This window comes from Anolis sagrei, chromosome 2 (genome assembly GCF_037176765.1).
Source record: "Anolis sagrei isolate rAnoSag1 chromosome 2, rAnoSag1.mat, whole genome shotgun sequence".
NCBI lineage: Eukaryota > Metazoa > Chordata > Lepidosauria > Squamata > Dactyloidae > Anolis > Anolis sagrei.
The window spans coordinates 226,690,288-226,705,067 of record NC_090022.1 but is presented as its reverse complement, the minus strand read 5'-3'; the positions used below and the strand labels follow the sequence as shown (position 1 = coordinate 226,705,067).

The window sequence follows — 14,780 nt, the reverse complement described above, 5'->3', positions numbered from 1 at the left end:
TATTAATCCTTTCACAGCCAGAGAGCTGTGCAAGCCAAATGTCAGCCTCAGAGGGGGGGGGGTGAACTGCACCCCTAAATGAGCTATTTGACCAAACCAGTTTCACAGTATAGGACGAATCATCTTAAATTAGGACCGATAAGGTTTGGCTGTCGCGTTGATTTGTCAAGCTGCTTTATATATTTTGAAATTTGATAGAAAACCTCTAAGTAGGTCTCCAATCCCGTTTTCTTTAACCCTGCTGTGATGCCACCATCCTTACATTTTCACTTCGAGTCTATCCTATTTTGAAGCTTCCCAGTCCTTCTCCTGACTATTACTCCCTCGCTGCTTGTATCTCGATTAAATCTTTCCTACTGTTTATAAATGGTGAGAAAATTCAAGCAGTGTAATTCTAGTTGCTTCACCAGTTTCCCTTCAAATAGAGGGCAACACATCGGCAGCCACAGATCAATATAGCACACATGCACTTTGTAATTCTACTCACATGCCCAAGCGCATTTGCAATCCAAAACAAAGGGATAGTCAGGAGGTCAAACAAACAGGGATGCCATTTAAGACTTGACACAAACGTTTTTGGAATTTCTGCCAATTAGCAAGCTATACAATGAGAATGTAAAGAAAAATACAGAGATCTTCCAATATGCAAGCTGCTTGAAAGTACAGGAGTTTGGTTCCCCCCACCACCACCACCTAAATCTTAAGTGCCTATTCACAGAGGATTTTCAGAATAACTCAAACTCAGCAAAATGATGCATAAGGACAACTGTGTTCACCTGAAATCCTTTTACACATCAGAGTTCCTGTGCATTATTAATAGCCTGTCTATTTGAAAACCACATACAGTCAGTCCTCTAGATCCATAACTCAAAAATATTGAACTAAACAAAAAAATAGGGAGTCTTGCTGCAGTCTATAAGTTGAAAAGAGGGCACCAAATGAGTAGCTGTGGTGACTTCATCTCTACACTTACATTGCCACCAGCCACAGGGAAAGGCTGGTGAAGGTCCAGGCCAATCTGCCCAGCAGAGGAACAGGAAGGAGGCCCAGGGGAAGTGGCAGTGGTGTTAGTCAATCCCAGGATGGAGTCCTTCCATGGAGTCCTACTGGATGCATAGGTGTTTCAAGGATCAGACCTTGGGTGAAGCTCCGTGTATTCCTGCCACGGGCATTTACAAAGACCTATTACTTGCAAGTCTTATGTGAAGAAGGGTTAGGAAGGGTTAGGCAGGTAGGAAATTACAAACTGGAAGAGGGTTTTTTTTTTGGGGGGGGGGAAGAGGTGTCCATATAAACAAATTGAGCATCTATGTATTTTGGTATTTTTGGTATCCTAAAACCAACTCCCCATGGATACCAAGGGCTGAGTGTATACTCTGCCAGAGAGTGACAATTTAATTATTGCTCGTTATATGTCATTTCATTATACTGCTCTGGCTTTAGCCTGAAATTTAGAAGAGCTATCCAAGGTGCTGAACCCTATTCAGACTAGGCTAAAGACCTTGAATGATTCCTTTAGCATTCAGGCTGCAGTCCAGAGAAGATTGATCATCCCAATGGCATCAGAATCACCAGAATTGGCCAACTTTTCACTTGCTACTTGGGGTGCCAAGTGGCTGTCACGTCTGCATCTCCTCTCCAGTCTATTCAGCCCATATAGCTATGCCTACTACTAGGAACCACTGCTAACTGCAATAATTTGCTTTAGGCAGGTAAACAGTATGTAGAAAATATGTAGAAACAAGAACTATTAGCATCCACCAGTTGCTTCTCTACCTTTTTCCTTTTTCTCATGAACAATGTCTCTTATCAGCCTCATGCCACCAAGAGTGGAAGGGTTTCTCCACTGCTGGAAAAAGGAGTGTGCATATTTCAAGAGCATGCAATGGACAGGTCAAATCTTGGCCAATACTATTGAGTATCCATCAATGGCTACTGATACAGATGGGTCGTGGTTGTTGAGCTCCTTCCCAGAGAGGATCTGATGCTAAGACAGGCAACGCCAGAGTACAACACCAAATTATTGGAATCCATCTCCCATAAGCTCTTGCCATTGCTTATCCTAGCTAAGGCTGCTGGGGAGTCTAATAACATGAGGATCTAAATTGACCACCCTCCTTCTGAGTCTTTGGTAAACATGCCAAGTTCTGACCAACTCCATACTACAAACAAAGAATAACAAAGTAACAGCTCTCAATACAAACATCCAAGAGCCATGGAGATGAAAAATAGTCCAAGCTTTACTCAGGTTTAAACAAATGAGACTTTTAGAAGAAAAATATGCTGAAGCCCATGCAGTATGGGAGGTGTGAGGCTAGGATGTCATGCAAGCCATATATTAACCCAGTCAGCAATAAATTGTCCTCCCTCCCAGCTCTGTGCTCCTTTCTTAAATAGCTCCCTATAAAGCCCCCAACCTAATTAAAAACAGCTTCCTCTGCAACAGCGGCCTTGATTTCACTTATTTACACATTAACTGCAGCCTCTGTTTGGCCAATCCAGTCTATTCCCTGTACTACGCCAGGCCTTTTATCTGCCCTGGACAGCATTTTCTCCAGCAGATGAAGTAGATGCCGATTGATTTGCTGTCGAGCATGGTAAATTAATAGCAACAAATTGCTGAGGGCCCCATCTCACTGCACCACCATGCTTCGGCAGTTTTGCTTTATTTGCTCCATGATGGGCAGCAGTCAGGCCTCTTCAAGTCAATTTCTTCTTAACAACCTGCAATACTTTTCAATGGCGAAAATAGAGCTGTTCCTTGTAAGTCAGAAATCAATATCCTATTGCCCTTAGAAAATGCTAAACAAGCAGTATTGGCAATCCACTTGGTACCAGAGGGTATCAGATATAATGCAAATCCATACCACTTCCCTCCTTGTAGTTATTACAGTTTGCTAAAAGGTTCCTAATGCCATTTATCATCATTTACCATCGACTGCTGGAGCTACGATTATGATACCCTATCAGCTGGCCAGGGCCCTTTCATTTCTACTCAATTAATATTTTAGCAGCACTCAAATGGTTGTTGTCCAAGACGAGTAATAAAATTTACATAGATTGGAGGGAATCAGGGAGGAGAAGACCTGTCCTGAAATTTAACACACACACACATACACACACACACCAATGTCATTCCTTTTAGCCGGTTTCAAGGTCTAGTCTTCCTTTTAAAAAGAATATATCGGAAACAGAGATCTGATTGAGAATTCTTTGAACTACACAATACACTGTGCTGAAGAACAAAGCAATGCTGTGTTCTCAAGTCAGGAAAAAAAACTAGAATGATATTTCCATCCAATTTAACTTCCCACTGACCCTATTCATAAGTCTTATCTGCAGCCAAATGCTGATTCGGATGTTATAAAGCAGCAACATCTGAGTAAAAGACTTCCAGTACTTGATGAAATTATTATGCATGTAATAATCAACAAAGTGAATTATCAACAGAAATAGAATCCAAACAGTTAGAAAATAATTACTCGGCATTGTGAGTTACTGATTTTTTTTATAACACAGTGGGATTTAGGCAAGATGAAAAGGATATATATATCCAACCCTAAACATCAATTCATTTTTCATTCCATTTTCTGTTGCATATATCTACCAACCAATTGTGAGCAGTCTTGACTGAGAATAAATCCTGCAGGGTTCAAGGCACTTGCTTCTCTATAAGAATATTCATGATTAACAACTGACCATATGGAGGTATTACATTTTTCACATTCCTCAGGCGCCTCCTAATATATCTACTTCAATATATTGATCTTAGCAACAAGTGCCACAAACAAATTTAAAATGAAAGATTTTATGCCACACACCAGTGTTGTTGGGTGTTTTTTATTTTAAAAAAACCCAAAATAATTCCATGAACTAATTCTATCAGTCTAATGCTATTTACTCAGTTACCAAAATCTAAATTAATTATGTTCTCAAACATAATTGTTAAAAATTGGCAACATTATGCAGGCTTAATTAAGATTAAATCCAATTTACTAAATGTACTTTAATTGGTACTAATTACATTAGCTTTCCTTTCAGAATGACAAATTCCCCATAGGTTTCACTTTAATAGTCTTCTATCAAAATCAACATAGGATGACTGATGATCAGCCTTGCAAAAGGGGGGAGAGGAAATAAACCTCATCACAGCTTCTCCAGCCCCCCAACCTACCCCAAGGCATGAACGCGCACACACACACACCTCTGCACATTTCTCCGTTTATCAATTTGCTAAATCACAGAGTCATGACTCCATCCTAGCAATCATTTTCTGTTCCAGTGAAAAATTCCTCGGAAAATAAATATTCCGCGGCTGGAAGCAGCCAAGAAGAACAGACGCTCTAACAAAAAAAAAATACACAGAGGTTTCCGATGATATCAGGGCCACCAATTACTAGGGTACTTTCGGGGACTCCAGGGAGCCCTGCTTTTGAACCCTCCGAGACGCAAATCTAATAAGCGAATAAGCCTAACCTGATCTTGAGAACTAGGCCCAATTATGCCGGAGGGCAACTTCACTGCATTATTGCCTGCTTTCCATTACAAGGGCATCCAGCATCTACATCTGGAAAAGGAGCTAAGGGGAACCAAGGCTGTCTGCCTAGGAAAACAAATAAAGATAGATAGGCCTCTGTGCTTTGGTGGGGGCAGGCAGGGAGAGGCAGACATGGAGGCCGAGGGAAAGGAAATATAATAAGTAGGCGGTTTGGAGAGCTGTAAGTGTCCCATAATGTGATAAATCTGCCCCTAGGATTTTGATGATTGAATATAAGAACAAAACCCACAAATAATCCCCAAAGCAGTCACACAGCCCCAAGCGGGTAGAACGGCATTGGGGAAGGAAGAGCAAGACTGATGTATTAGAAAAGGTGGAGGTCTGAAGGTTTTGTTCCCACAGAAATGGGTCTGTGCACCAATGAAGCTTTCAATACTGCCATGACATCAGATGGGAAATATTCTGTAGTTTCAGAGCCACAGGGCGGGTGAATATGTACCACGAGCTTCATTACCGAGCTCACATATTACACAGCAATGAAGACAGAGATGAAGAGATAAGATTTTTCAAAATGATAGCTCCATGAACCACTTTCTTTGTTGCATTTCATTAGAGTCAGCAGCATGTGATAAAAAAAGTATTAAGGAGTATGCTGTGAGAGGGTGGAGTGTTTACATTACTAACATGAATAGAAATGACAGTAATAGGGAAAAAATGATATTCTAATTAAACTCCATCTTTCCAAATCAGCACATTTATATATTAAATACAATTTTCTCAGAAAGCCCAAGTGCTTATTTTTTCCCCAAAGTCAAATACTTGATTTTCTTTTTTAAAGCCAACATACAAGGATTTTCCAATTCTCCTCTATCCCTAGTGGTAGAGTGACCTATTTCACATCTAGATGGGTTTCCCCCTAACATGTTTTAAAGTCTAGATACTTGTATTTAATTATTCTAAGTGAACTGCAGAACAAACAGATATTCTGTAAAACCCATGGGAACCATGTGGCAAGTTCATACAATAGACTTTTGGCTACCGATTTGCTTCATAAGTGCTATCTATCTATCTATCTATCTATCTATCTATATATATTAAAATGCCCCCCCCCCCCCAAAAAAAACACAACTGTGCTTTTGGCACCAATTTTATCACAAGGGTATTTCCATTTAAATACTTAAAGGTCTTTATAAAGAAAGCCTACACCATTTCTCCCATTGGACTCTTCTAGTTGTTCCAAAATAGAGCACACTTACTAATCTTAATATTAATGTCAATCCTATGGATGTCTGCACATTTCCCCAAAATCTGAAAGGTTCCAATCTGCATATTTCCATGCTAGCATATGTTTACATAATTCAGTAGGCATAAAATAAAGTATTTTAGGTACAAAACACAGGGGAGGACATCAATATTCTGCCTACTTAAGAGGTCTGCAACATCGATGAGTCTTTTAAATTGTAAATATAGGAACTATGAAAGGATATATTAATTCCTAAAGCAACTTTTCTCAAGTACACATTTTAGTACTGATCACAAATAGGTAACTCAGTTCTACCATTTCTTTCCAGACTATACAGTTTTGAGAAAATTAAATCAATCAACGCTTCCTAAAATACGTTCACAAGGGGAAACCCCTCTCATTGGAAAACAGGCCAACCATTCTCAGTTCTCCACCAGGAAGTTAAGACCATTCAAGAAAATCGCCAAGAAAGAACATCTCATCTACTAATCTTGGCCTAACTGCTAGCCTACAGCATCGCAAGGTTGTGTCTCAGAAGAGGTTCATTTGGAAGGTCCACTTCAATAACTCTTGAGAATGACTGGTTCATTTTGCAAACATTTTCTTTTATCTATCTATGTAGCCTTAAAAAGCCTAGCCACCTATCATTTAGTGAAATGAAGACAACCATCTCTTCACCATAGACTGACCTCAGAGCCATTTAATCTGTATTTGTCTACCTTTGTTCTTCAAGATAGCAGATAGCAAGTTGAAAAGCTTGAATCTATTATTCTGATTTTGCAATCAGTAGATACATCAAAGGAGGGGAAAAGTAACTATTATACAGTAACAGGTTTTTCTCAGGATTCTGCAAAAAAAATGCGGGGTGGGGGGGGGGGGACTTGCAGGAAATCAGAGCCAACAATGCCAAGAATAGGCTCCTATCTCATGCTGAAAGAATCCCGTTTTGTTACATTGAATGGACGCATCATAATCACATTACAAACACATGAAAAGGAAACAAGTATAGTAAACAAAATGTAATGTTGAGAGAGAATACTTTGCCTACCTGCTTATGCATCTCTATATTCAACCCATACGACATTTCGTAATACTAAGGGGGGGAAAGGAAAATGGGTTTATTTTAGACCTTGTAATCACACAAATGCAGTCAGTTTGTAGTCCTTTAAAGGCTTATGCAAGCTATCCATCTTCCCAAATATCAAGCATTTTTAATAGTCTTGTCTTTAATTCTAAGTTATTAAACAACCATGCTAAAGTTTGCTGGGAAATGTAGGAGCAAACCATGTTCATATCAACATAAAGAAAATGGCAAATAAACCAACAAATGCATAAAAGATACATCCAAAAATACAATTTCTTCCACAGCAATCATTTAAGATTCTAAAATGCTGAAAAGGCTAGAAAGGAGATAGGATCATAAATCAGAAACAGAAACTAGACTACTCCTTCAAATCTCTAAATTACAGACATAGAGTGACTACAATTAAATACAGGGTTTGCGAAGAAACAAAACAGCAAAGCATCTCATAGTTAAAACAGATGTGGTATTGTTTTTAAAAATATTTTTTCTGCACTGTAGAGTTACTCAGTTCTGCCGGTTAGTACTATACTCGCTACTAGCCATATTAGACAGATGAAGGCCAGAATATAAAGCTTTGATGGATTGTTTGTGCTCTGGCGAGGAGGCAGACTGTCTCTCAAGGTTATTGTCCTCCTTAAAACTCAGTCACTCCATCACATAAAGAAAGCAATTATTTTCTCATATAAGCACAGAGGAACAGCGAGAAAACAGCTCTTTGGGCGTCATCACAATCCATCAGAAAATTAGGTGTTTAGAGACTTCATCATACACTGATTACAGCTGAAGCGAGTCTACCGATATTGGGGGCTGATGAGGAAATTCGTCTACAACTCTCATTGCCAGAATCCTCAATTAAACATGAAGCCTTCTGCAGCTAGTTTAGAAGCAACAGGTTTAAGAAGACTTCATTAAGAGCCCGTCTCCTCCTTTTCCACTGATCATGCAAATCTCTCCCTTTGAAACATAGATATATTCCACACAACGGAGAGGCAGAAGCAGGGAAACCGAGATGTGAGACCTTTCATCTCCAAGGCAATAAGGAAGCACAGATCTGCCTCTGGGCAGCTAAACAGATCTTCATCAACATGTGAAAGAGATAAGGGGATTCAAAAGATTTCCTCCTATAGAGAAGCATCAAGGATATTCTGCCACCAGGACATCTTTGGGGGACATCTTTGCCTTGGTCCAAGTGGGCTGCCTCACAAAAGAACACTTCACATCACAGATGCCAATATTAAGCAGGCAAGAATCCTTTAGATCCAGGGTTTCCATAAGGGAACCTTCATCTTAACAGCAGCGCTAACATAAGCTAGCTGACTGCCTTCAGCAAGCTGAGCATTCCCCTCTTCATAGACCACACTCATACAATAGACATTTTGAATTTGTTATGCCACTCACTTACCATGACATAATGTCGCTGCATCTCTGTCTTTTCACTGGCGAGTTTTTCGCACTCCAGCTTCAGACTGATCAAGAAAGGGGAAAAAAAAAATCCTTGAGTATTTAAGAATGTCGCTTGTTTACATCTTCTCAATAGACTATAATCTCAGGAGGCCACTGCAATACTAAGAGAGTCAAAAACAAGAACAAGCATCTCTATCATTTCCCTTTTTGACAGATTTAAGCTTCTGCTCCAACAAGATGCAGTGAAGTTTTGAAGCAAATGCCTCTGACTCGGACAAGGAGAGGAAGAAAAACCACAGCAAAGATTTGTTAGGAGGCTTGAGAATTGCCAAACATAAATTCGCCTGCTGTTGTAAAATTCCCTTCTGAAAAGGTTGCTTGATAAGCTGGGGTGTTTTCTTTTTTCTTTCTTTTTTTACATGTGATCTGGACTGCCCCGAAACTTTGAGGAACCACTCAAAGCCAGAAAGGGTTGAAAAGGTTTCAAAGAAAGCAACACAACAGCCTCGACAAGCGACATCTTGTGAGCAATGAAGCCTCCTTTGCGCTCTCCTTCCCTGCCCGCTTTGAAAAGCCGACGCAACAATCTTGGGAGACCTTGTTTGTCAAGGAGACTCAGAAGCACTTCTACCCGGAGGATAATGAGAGAACACTCCAGACACAGTTCCAATTTATCAACACCTGACACCGCAAAGCAACGCGCGAGGGATGGAGGAGATGGGTCAGGGGAGAGGCGCCTCCCAAACAATATTGGTACAGTATCCAAAGGGATGAAAAAAACACCATCATTTTGTACTGAGCCCCTAAATTTGGGGGGACAGGACTCACCCACAACTGTTTTGCAAACTCTTTAAAGCAGGCATGGGCAAACTGTTAGGAATTGTGGGACTTGAAGTCCAAAACACCTGGAGGGCCCAAGTTTGCCCATGCCTGCTTTAAAGTATTTTTGGTTGCACTTCCTGCTCTCCATTTGTGTCATGGCATCTGATCTGCCACAGGTGGACCTTTTCTGGGAGGACGTCTCCCACTTGGGTAAAAATTTGCCCTTGTTGTTGTTTCAAAGTACTGTGAAGAAATAAGTCTGAGGTGCAACAAAGCACACTCTTGATATCCTGAAGTCTCCGCCTCCCGCTCAAACCAGTCTTCATGACAAGACAAAAGGGCTGATTTGGGGGTGAAAAACCTGCAAATGGGGGTCACAGTCATCGGGGGAGGGACAGATCTTATTGGAGCTAAGTGTACAATTTTAAGAAAGGAGGAAGGGGGAAAGATAGGGTGGGAAAGGTGAGGATGCCTCTCCATGCCTTTGTCAGGGTGGGTCAGGGACAAGCTGCGATCAGCAAACAGAGAGAGATCAGGAAAAAGTCAACACATCCTTCATTACCTGTGGTACTGAGCCTGCAAAAACTGAAACTCCTCCTTAATCCGATCACAGGATTCCGAAATGGTGAATTTGAAGGGCTGAGCAGGCTGATGCGGTGCCTAGAAGAGGTGGGGAGAGGGGGAAATGGTTTAATTACTCCTCTGCTGGCCCATTGGGTGCGCACACACCACAGACACACACACGCGCGCACACACACGCCTGGCGAGGTCAGCCATACATCATTAATGAAAAGAGCTATTAAAAAGCTCACTAGACAAGCGCATACAGGCTCTCTCTCTGGGCCCTTTGCACAGCCCTATAACCCAGAATATCAAGGCAGAAAATCCAACAATATCTGTTTAGAACTGGGTTATCTGAGTCCACACTGTGGAATTTCCTGCCTTGATATTCTGGGATATAGGGTTGTGTGGAAGGGCGCTTTCTCTCTCTCAGGGCTCTTCCATACAGCCCTATAACCCAGAATATCAAGGCAGAAAATCCAACAATATCTGCTTTGAACTGGGTTATCTGAGTCCACACTCAGATAATGATTTCCTGCCTTGATATTCTGGGATGCTGAGCTGTGTGGAAGGCCCTCTTCTCTCTCTCTCTCTCTGGGCCCTTCCTCACAGCCCAGCATCCCAGAATATCAAGGCAGAATAACCCACAATATCTTCTTTGAACTGGATTATCTCAGTTCATACTGCCATATATCCCGGTTCAAAGCAGATAATGGGATTTCCTTGAGCGATGTGGAAGAGGTCTCAGACACACACAGAGGGAGAGAGTGTTCCTGCCTCTCCATCACAAGGGTGCTCCTTGCCTCACTCAGACACACACAGAGAGAGAGAGAGAGAGAGAGAGAGAGCCCGCCTTGCCCATCCCACTATCAACCTCTAATTGAAGGGTCTGGTTCGGAGTCTCTTCCCAAGATCACCATCCGCAGCCTCGGGAGGCTTGAGAGGGGGAATGGGCTTGAAGAAGGGGAAAGGCTGGCCCGGGCTTTCTCCGGATCGAAGGGGCAAAAGAGGCGATACAAAGGGGCGCCCCAAGACCCATCCAAAGCGGGGCGAGATCCTGCCAAGCCTCTTTCATATCTCGTTCTTTCTTCTCTCTCTTTCGGACCCAACACGACCCTGCCCCCGACCCCCTCTCCTCCCCTCCGCCGCTCCCGACACGGCGCAGCCCGCAAAAGCCAAAGACAACAATAAGAAAATGGCTACAACTCAATTGTTTCACCCAACTCTCCCCTCCTCCCGCCTTGGCCTCATTTGCGTGGAAGGGCGGCGGGGAGGGGAGGGGGGGTCGTCTCTTTCCTCTCCCGAGGGGGGTCGGCAGTGGGCTTGGCAGGCGAGGCGTTGGAAAGGAAGGGGGGGACACAGTGGAAGGGGGGATGAAAGTGGAAGAAAGTAGGGGGGGATCGGGAAAGAAATGGAGGGGTTTGGAGAGAGTTGACGGCATATGGAAGGGAAGAGTCGGGAAGATTTGGGGGTGATTTGAAGAGAGTGGGGGGACTCTGAAGACAGTCTTTGGGGAGAGGAGTGGGGGCAGTTGGAAGGGGGACATTTGGGGGTGAAACTAGGGGAGAAATGGAAGGGATTTGGAGAGAGTTGGCGGCATTTTGAGGGGGAACGAGTCAGGAAGATTTTTGGGGGGATTTGAAGGGAATGGGGGGGACTCTGAAGGCAAAGACTTTGGGGGGCAGGAAGACGAGTTGGGGCAGTGTAGTAGGGGGGCATTTGGGGGATGAAACTGGGGGAGAAATGGAAGGGATTTGGAAAGAGTTGGCCGCATTTGTGGGGAAAGAGTCGGGAAGATTTAGGGGGATCTGAAAGGAGTGCGGGGACTCTGAAGGCAAAGTCTTTGGGAGGAGGAAGAGGAGTGGGGACAGAGTGGGTGGGGGTGAAAAAGGGGAGAAATAGAGGAGAGAGTTGGCGGCATTTGGGGACAAGTGTCGGGAAGATTTGGGGGGTGGGATTCGAAGAGAATGGGGGACTGAAGGCAAAGTCTTTGAGGGGAGGAAGAGGAGTGGGAGGACTTCCCTCCTCATCATCCTCCTTTCCCTCCCTTTCTTTGCCCCCCCCTTTCTCCTCCTCCTCTCTCTCTCTCTCTTTCTCTGCCCCCCCCCCCGCCCCCAAGGCCCCTCTTTCCGGGACTCACCGGGTGCCTGGACTGGGGGTACATCTTGCTCAGGTCGCGAATCATCCAAGCCGCCGGGGTGGGAGCTCTGGGCCAGCAAAAAACCAGGAGCAGCAGCAGCCAAGAAAACAAAAAAAGGGGGGGGGGGAGGCAGCGACAAAAAGGAGAAGCCCGGCCTCAGCTCATGGAGGGAGGAGGAAGAGGCGCCTTCTCCGGCTCTGCCCGCCCGCTCCCAGCCCCGGGGACACAAGGCGGCGGCGGCGGAGAGGGGCAGGAGGAGGAGGAGGAGGAGGAAGAGCAGGAGGAGGAAGAGGGGAAGGCGGCGGCTCTGTCCTCGGCAGCAAGGGGCGACCCGTGCCACATTCCCCGGGGGCGATCACTGGCCCCGCGGCATCCTCCTTCCTTCCCGACACGCGTCCGAGCCTTCCGACGAGCTCCGCGTCCTCCTCCCGGCGATGGGGCTGAGCTCCGGGCTCGGCTGCCTCTTCCTCGCCGTTTGGAAAACTTTTATCGATCTTCCTCGCCGACCCCGATCCCTTCCTCGCTTGGCAAGAATCCCCGAAATTGTAAACACAACCAGGCTTCTTCTCGGCGCCTCTCCGCGCAATCAATCCCCTTTTGTTGTGGGGCTGGTCTTCCCTCCCGCGCGCAGGCAACGCAGGCACACACGCGCGCGCACACACTTCTTCCTTCCCTCTTTTATTTTTTTTCCTTCCTTCCTTCCTTCCTTTTCAAAAAGCCAAACAAGAAAGGCGATCTTGATGGATGGAGTTGTTGATTCCCCTTCCCCGTCCTCCGTCCTCCTCCGTCCTCGCGCGTTCCCTTCCAACTCTTCGCCGGCAGCGGCGCGGAAAACAATATCGACCGCGAGGAAGGAGAAGCGGCAGCCCCGAAACGGCCCCTCCGCTCGGAACCGCTCTAACAACACTCTCTGGCGAGGTGACTCCTTTGACCAAATTTAGCAGCGGCGGGTCATTAACATTCTGATACATATTCACAACAATCGGGAGGACAGCCTGCCGCCGAGCATCTTGGGAAACGTAGTCTTCCACCTCGCTTAGACGCCAGAGAAAAGCAAGCGACGCACTACCAATCCCGTCAGGCAACGCGGCGCCGCTTTCGCCTCCTGCCTCTTTCCCCCCTCGGCGGCTCCTCCCACGGAGGGCGTCGCCGCCGACCAATCAGCGGCGGCCGCTCATTAATCGCCGTTCTGTATTAATGCCCATCATTTCGCCGCTGACAAATGGGCTCGCGGCTCGGCGGCGGGGAGGGGCGCCGCTCGGGTGTCCCCCACGTGGGGGCGCGGCGTCATCCCTCTCCGGCGGCCAATCCCGGAGAGGCGTTTGAAAGGAACCGCCCACTAGCCCTCCCTCCGCCGCTCTGCCTGAGGTGGAGCTTTGAGATTGCTGACGTTCGATTGCGCCGGCGTTCGAACAGGGGAAACATTTGTTCGGCTGTCAATCAAAGTAACGTGGGGTAGTTTGCTGCCGCCGCCGCCGCCGGCTCTTGTAAGGCTGGGTGGTGGCACAACAAGGGAGGGAGGAGGGAGGAGGAGGGAGGGAGGGAGGGGGGGAGGGAGGGAGGAGGGAAAGAGCCATTGAGCCTCCCTCCCTCCCTCCTCCCCCCTCTCTCCCCCCCTTCGGTGCCACTCACCGCCGCTGGATCAGCCGCGCCGCGAGGAATGCGGACTAATTAGGGGCCAATGTCTCCTTAAAGAGACAAGGCTCGGCCTTGTGCGGCGGGCCGGAACCCCCGCGGAGACAAGACAGAGAAGGAAGGAAGGAAGGAAGGAAGGCGCGCGGAGGAGGAGGAGTAGGAGGGGGGGGGGGCATTCCCTCTCTCCTCTCTCTCCCCCCTCCCCGCATTAATATATTAAAATGATATGCACACATTACAAAAAGGGAAAGAAAGGGCGCAACATCTAGTGTGCCCCCCCCCTCAAGTAATATAAACCACACAAACACACTCAACCTAAGCCCCCATTCCCAACAAAGGACAGTAATACAGATGGCTTCTGCTGAAGATGTTAGTATTACATGTTATATCCATACAATATAATAGGCACAGGCCAACTTGGGCCCTCCAGGTGTTTTGGACTTCAACTCCCACAATTCCTCACAGCCGGTAGGCTGTGAGGAATTGTGGGAGTTGAAGTCCAAAACACCTGGAGGGCCCAAGTTGGCCCGTGCACATAAATAACCCTTTATTTATTTATTTTATTTGCAATATGGACCCCGCATGGACACCCCCTCCAACTTAAACCACCACTAAGGACACTAATATGTAAGGACGGGAAGGACGGGATAGAAATGCCAGAAACAAACAAACAAATAATAATAATAATAAATAATAAAAATTATTATTATTATTATTATTATTATTATTATTTGTTTGTTTGTTTCCGGCATTTCTATCCCGTCCTTCTCAGCCCCTGAAGGGGGACTCAGGACAGCTTACACTCGGCAACAGTTTGATGCCATAAATACGTACAGCAAACAACAGTATAGCAATAATTTAAAACAATCGGTTAAAAGCAGTTAAAACATTTGTCAACGCCATGAAGCCAGTCCAGTTCAATTCCAATAATTTTGTCAAACCATAAGCCATTCCAATTCAGTTTCATAACCAATGTGCTGGTTCCAGAACCATGATTTCAGGGTTTTTTTTCCTGTAAGACAGGCGGGAAGAAGCCGACCTGATCTCGCTAGGGAGTGAGTTCCACAGGCGGGGGGCCACAGCCGAGAAGGCCCTGTCTCTCATCCCCATCAAACGAATTTGCAAAGCTGGCGGAGCCAAGAGCAGGGCCTGCACAGACGATCTTCAACTGCAAGGTGGGACGTAGAGGGACTCGGGGTGGCTAACATGAGGCCGAGACCAATAGTTGCAACAATGCAAAACAAATACGACATACATTCATAAGATAATACATAAAATAAATACAATAAAATATATGAAAAGAAAGTAATACAAAATAAACACAGGGTACAACAAAATAAACAAAGATATTAAGCCAACCGGGCAGGACCAAGTACAACAGATAGGATTTTAA

General features: G+C 45.3%; 1 protein-coding gene across 5 annotated transcripts in view; it reads right to left on the bottom strand.

The window, feature by feature from the left end:
• The window catches only part of LOC132767331 (transducin-like enhancer protein 4), a 160,144-nt gene extending 147,342 nt beyond the window's left edge, over window positions 1-12,802 (bottom strand). For 3 of the 5 annotated variants that reach the window (XM_060762162.2, XM_060762159.2, XM_060762161.2), the window contains exons 1-4: window positions 11,753-12,802; window positions 9,614-9,711; window positions 8,228-8,291; window positions 6,790-6,834 (exon numbers count right to left, since the gene is read on the bottom strand). In XM_060762162.2, the coding sequence (XP_060618145.1) occupies window positions 6,790-6,834; window positions 8,228-8,291; window positions 9,614-9,711; window positions 11,753-11,797 (252 nt within the window). In that variant the 5' untranslated portion in view covers window positions 11,798-12,802. Of the gene's footprint in view, window positions 1-6,789; window positions 6,835-8,227; window positions 8,292-9,613; window positions 9,712-10,529; window positions 10,689-11,752 lie in introns of those variants that run through there. The other 2 variants (XM_060762157.2, XM_060762158.2) reach the window with 2 other exon arrangements.
• Window positions 12,803-14,780: the final 1,978 nt, after the last annotated feature.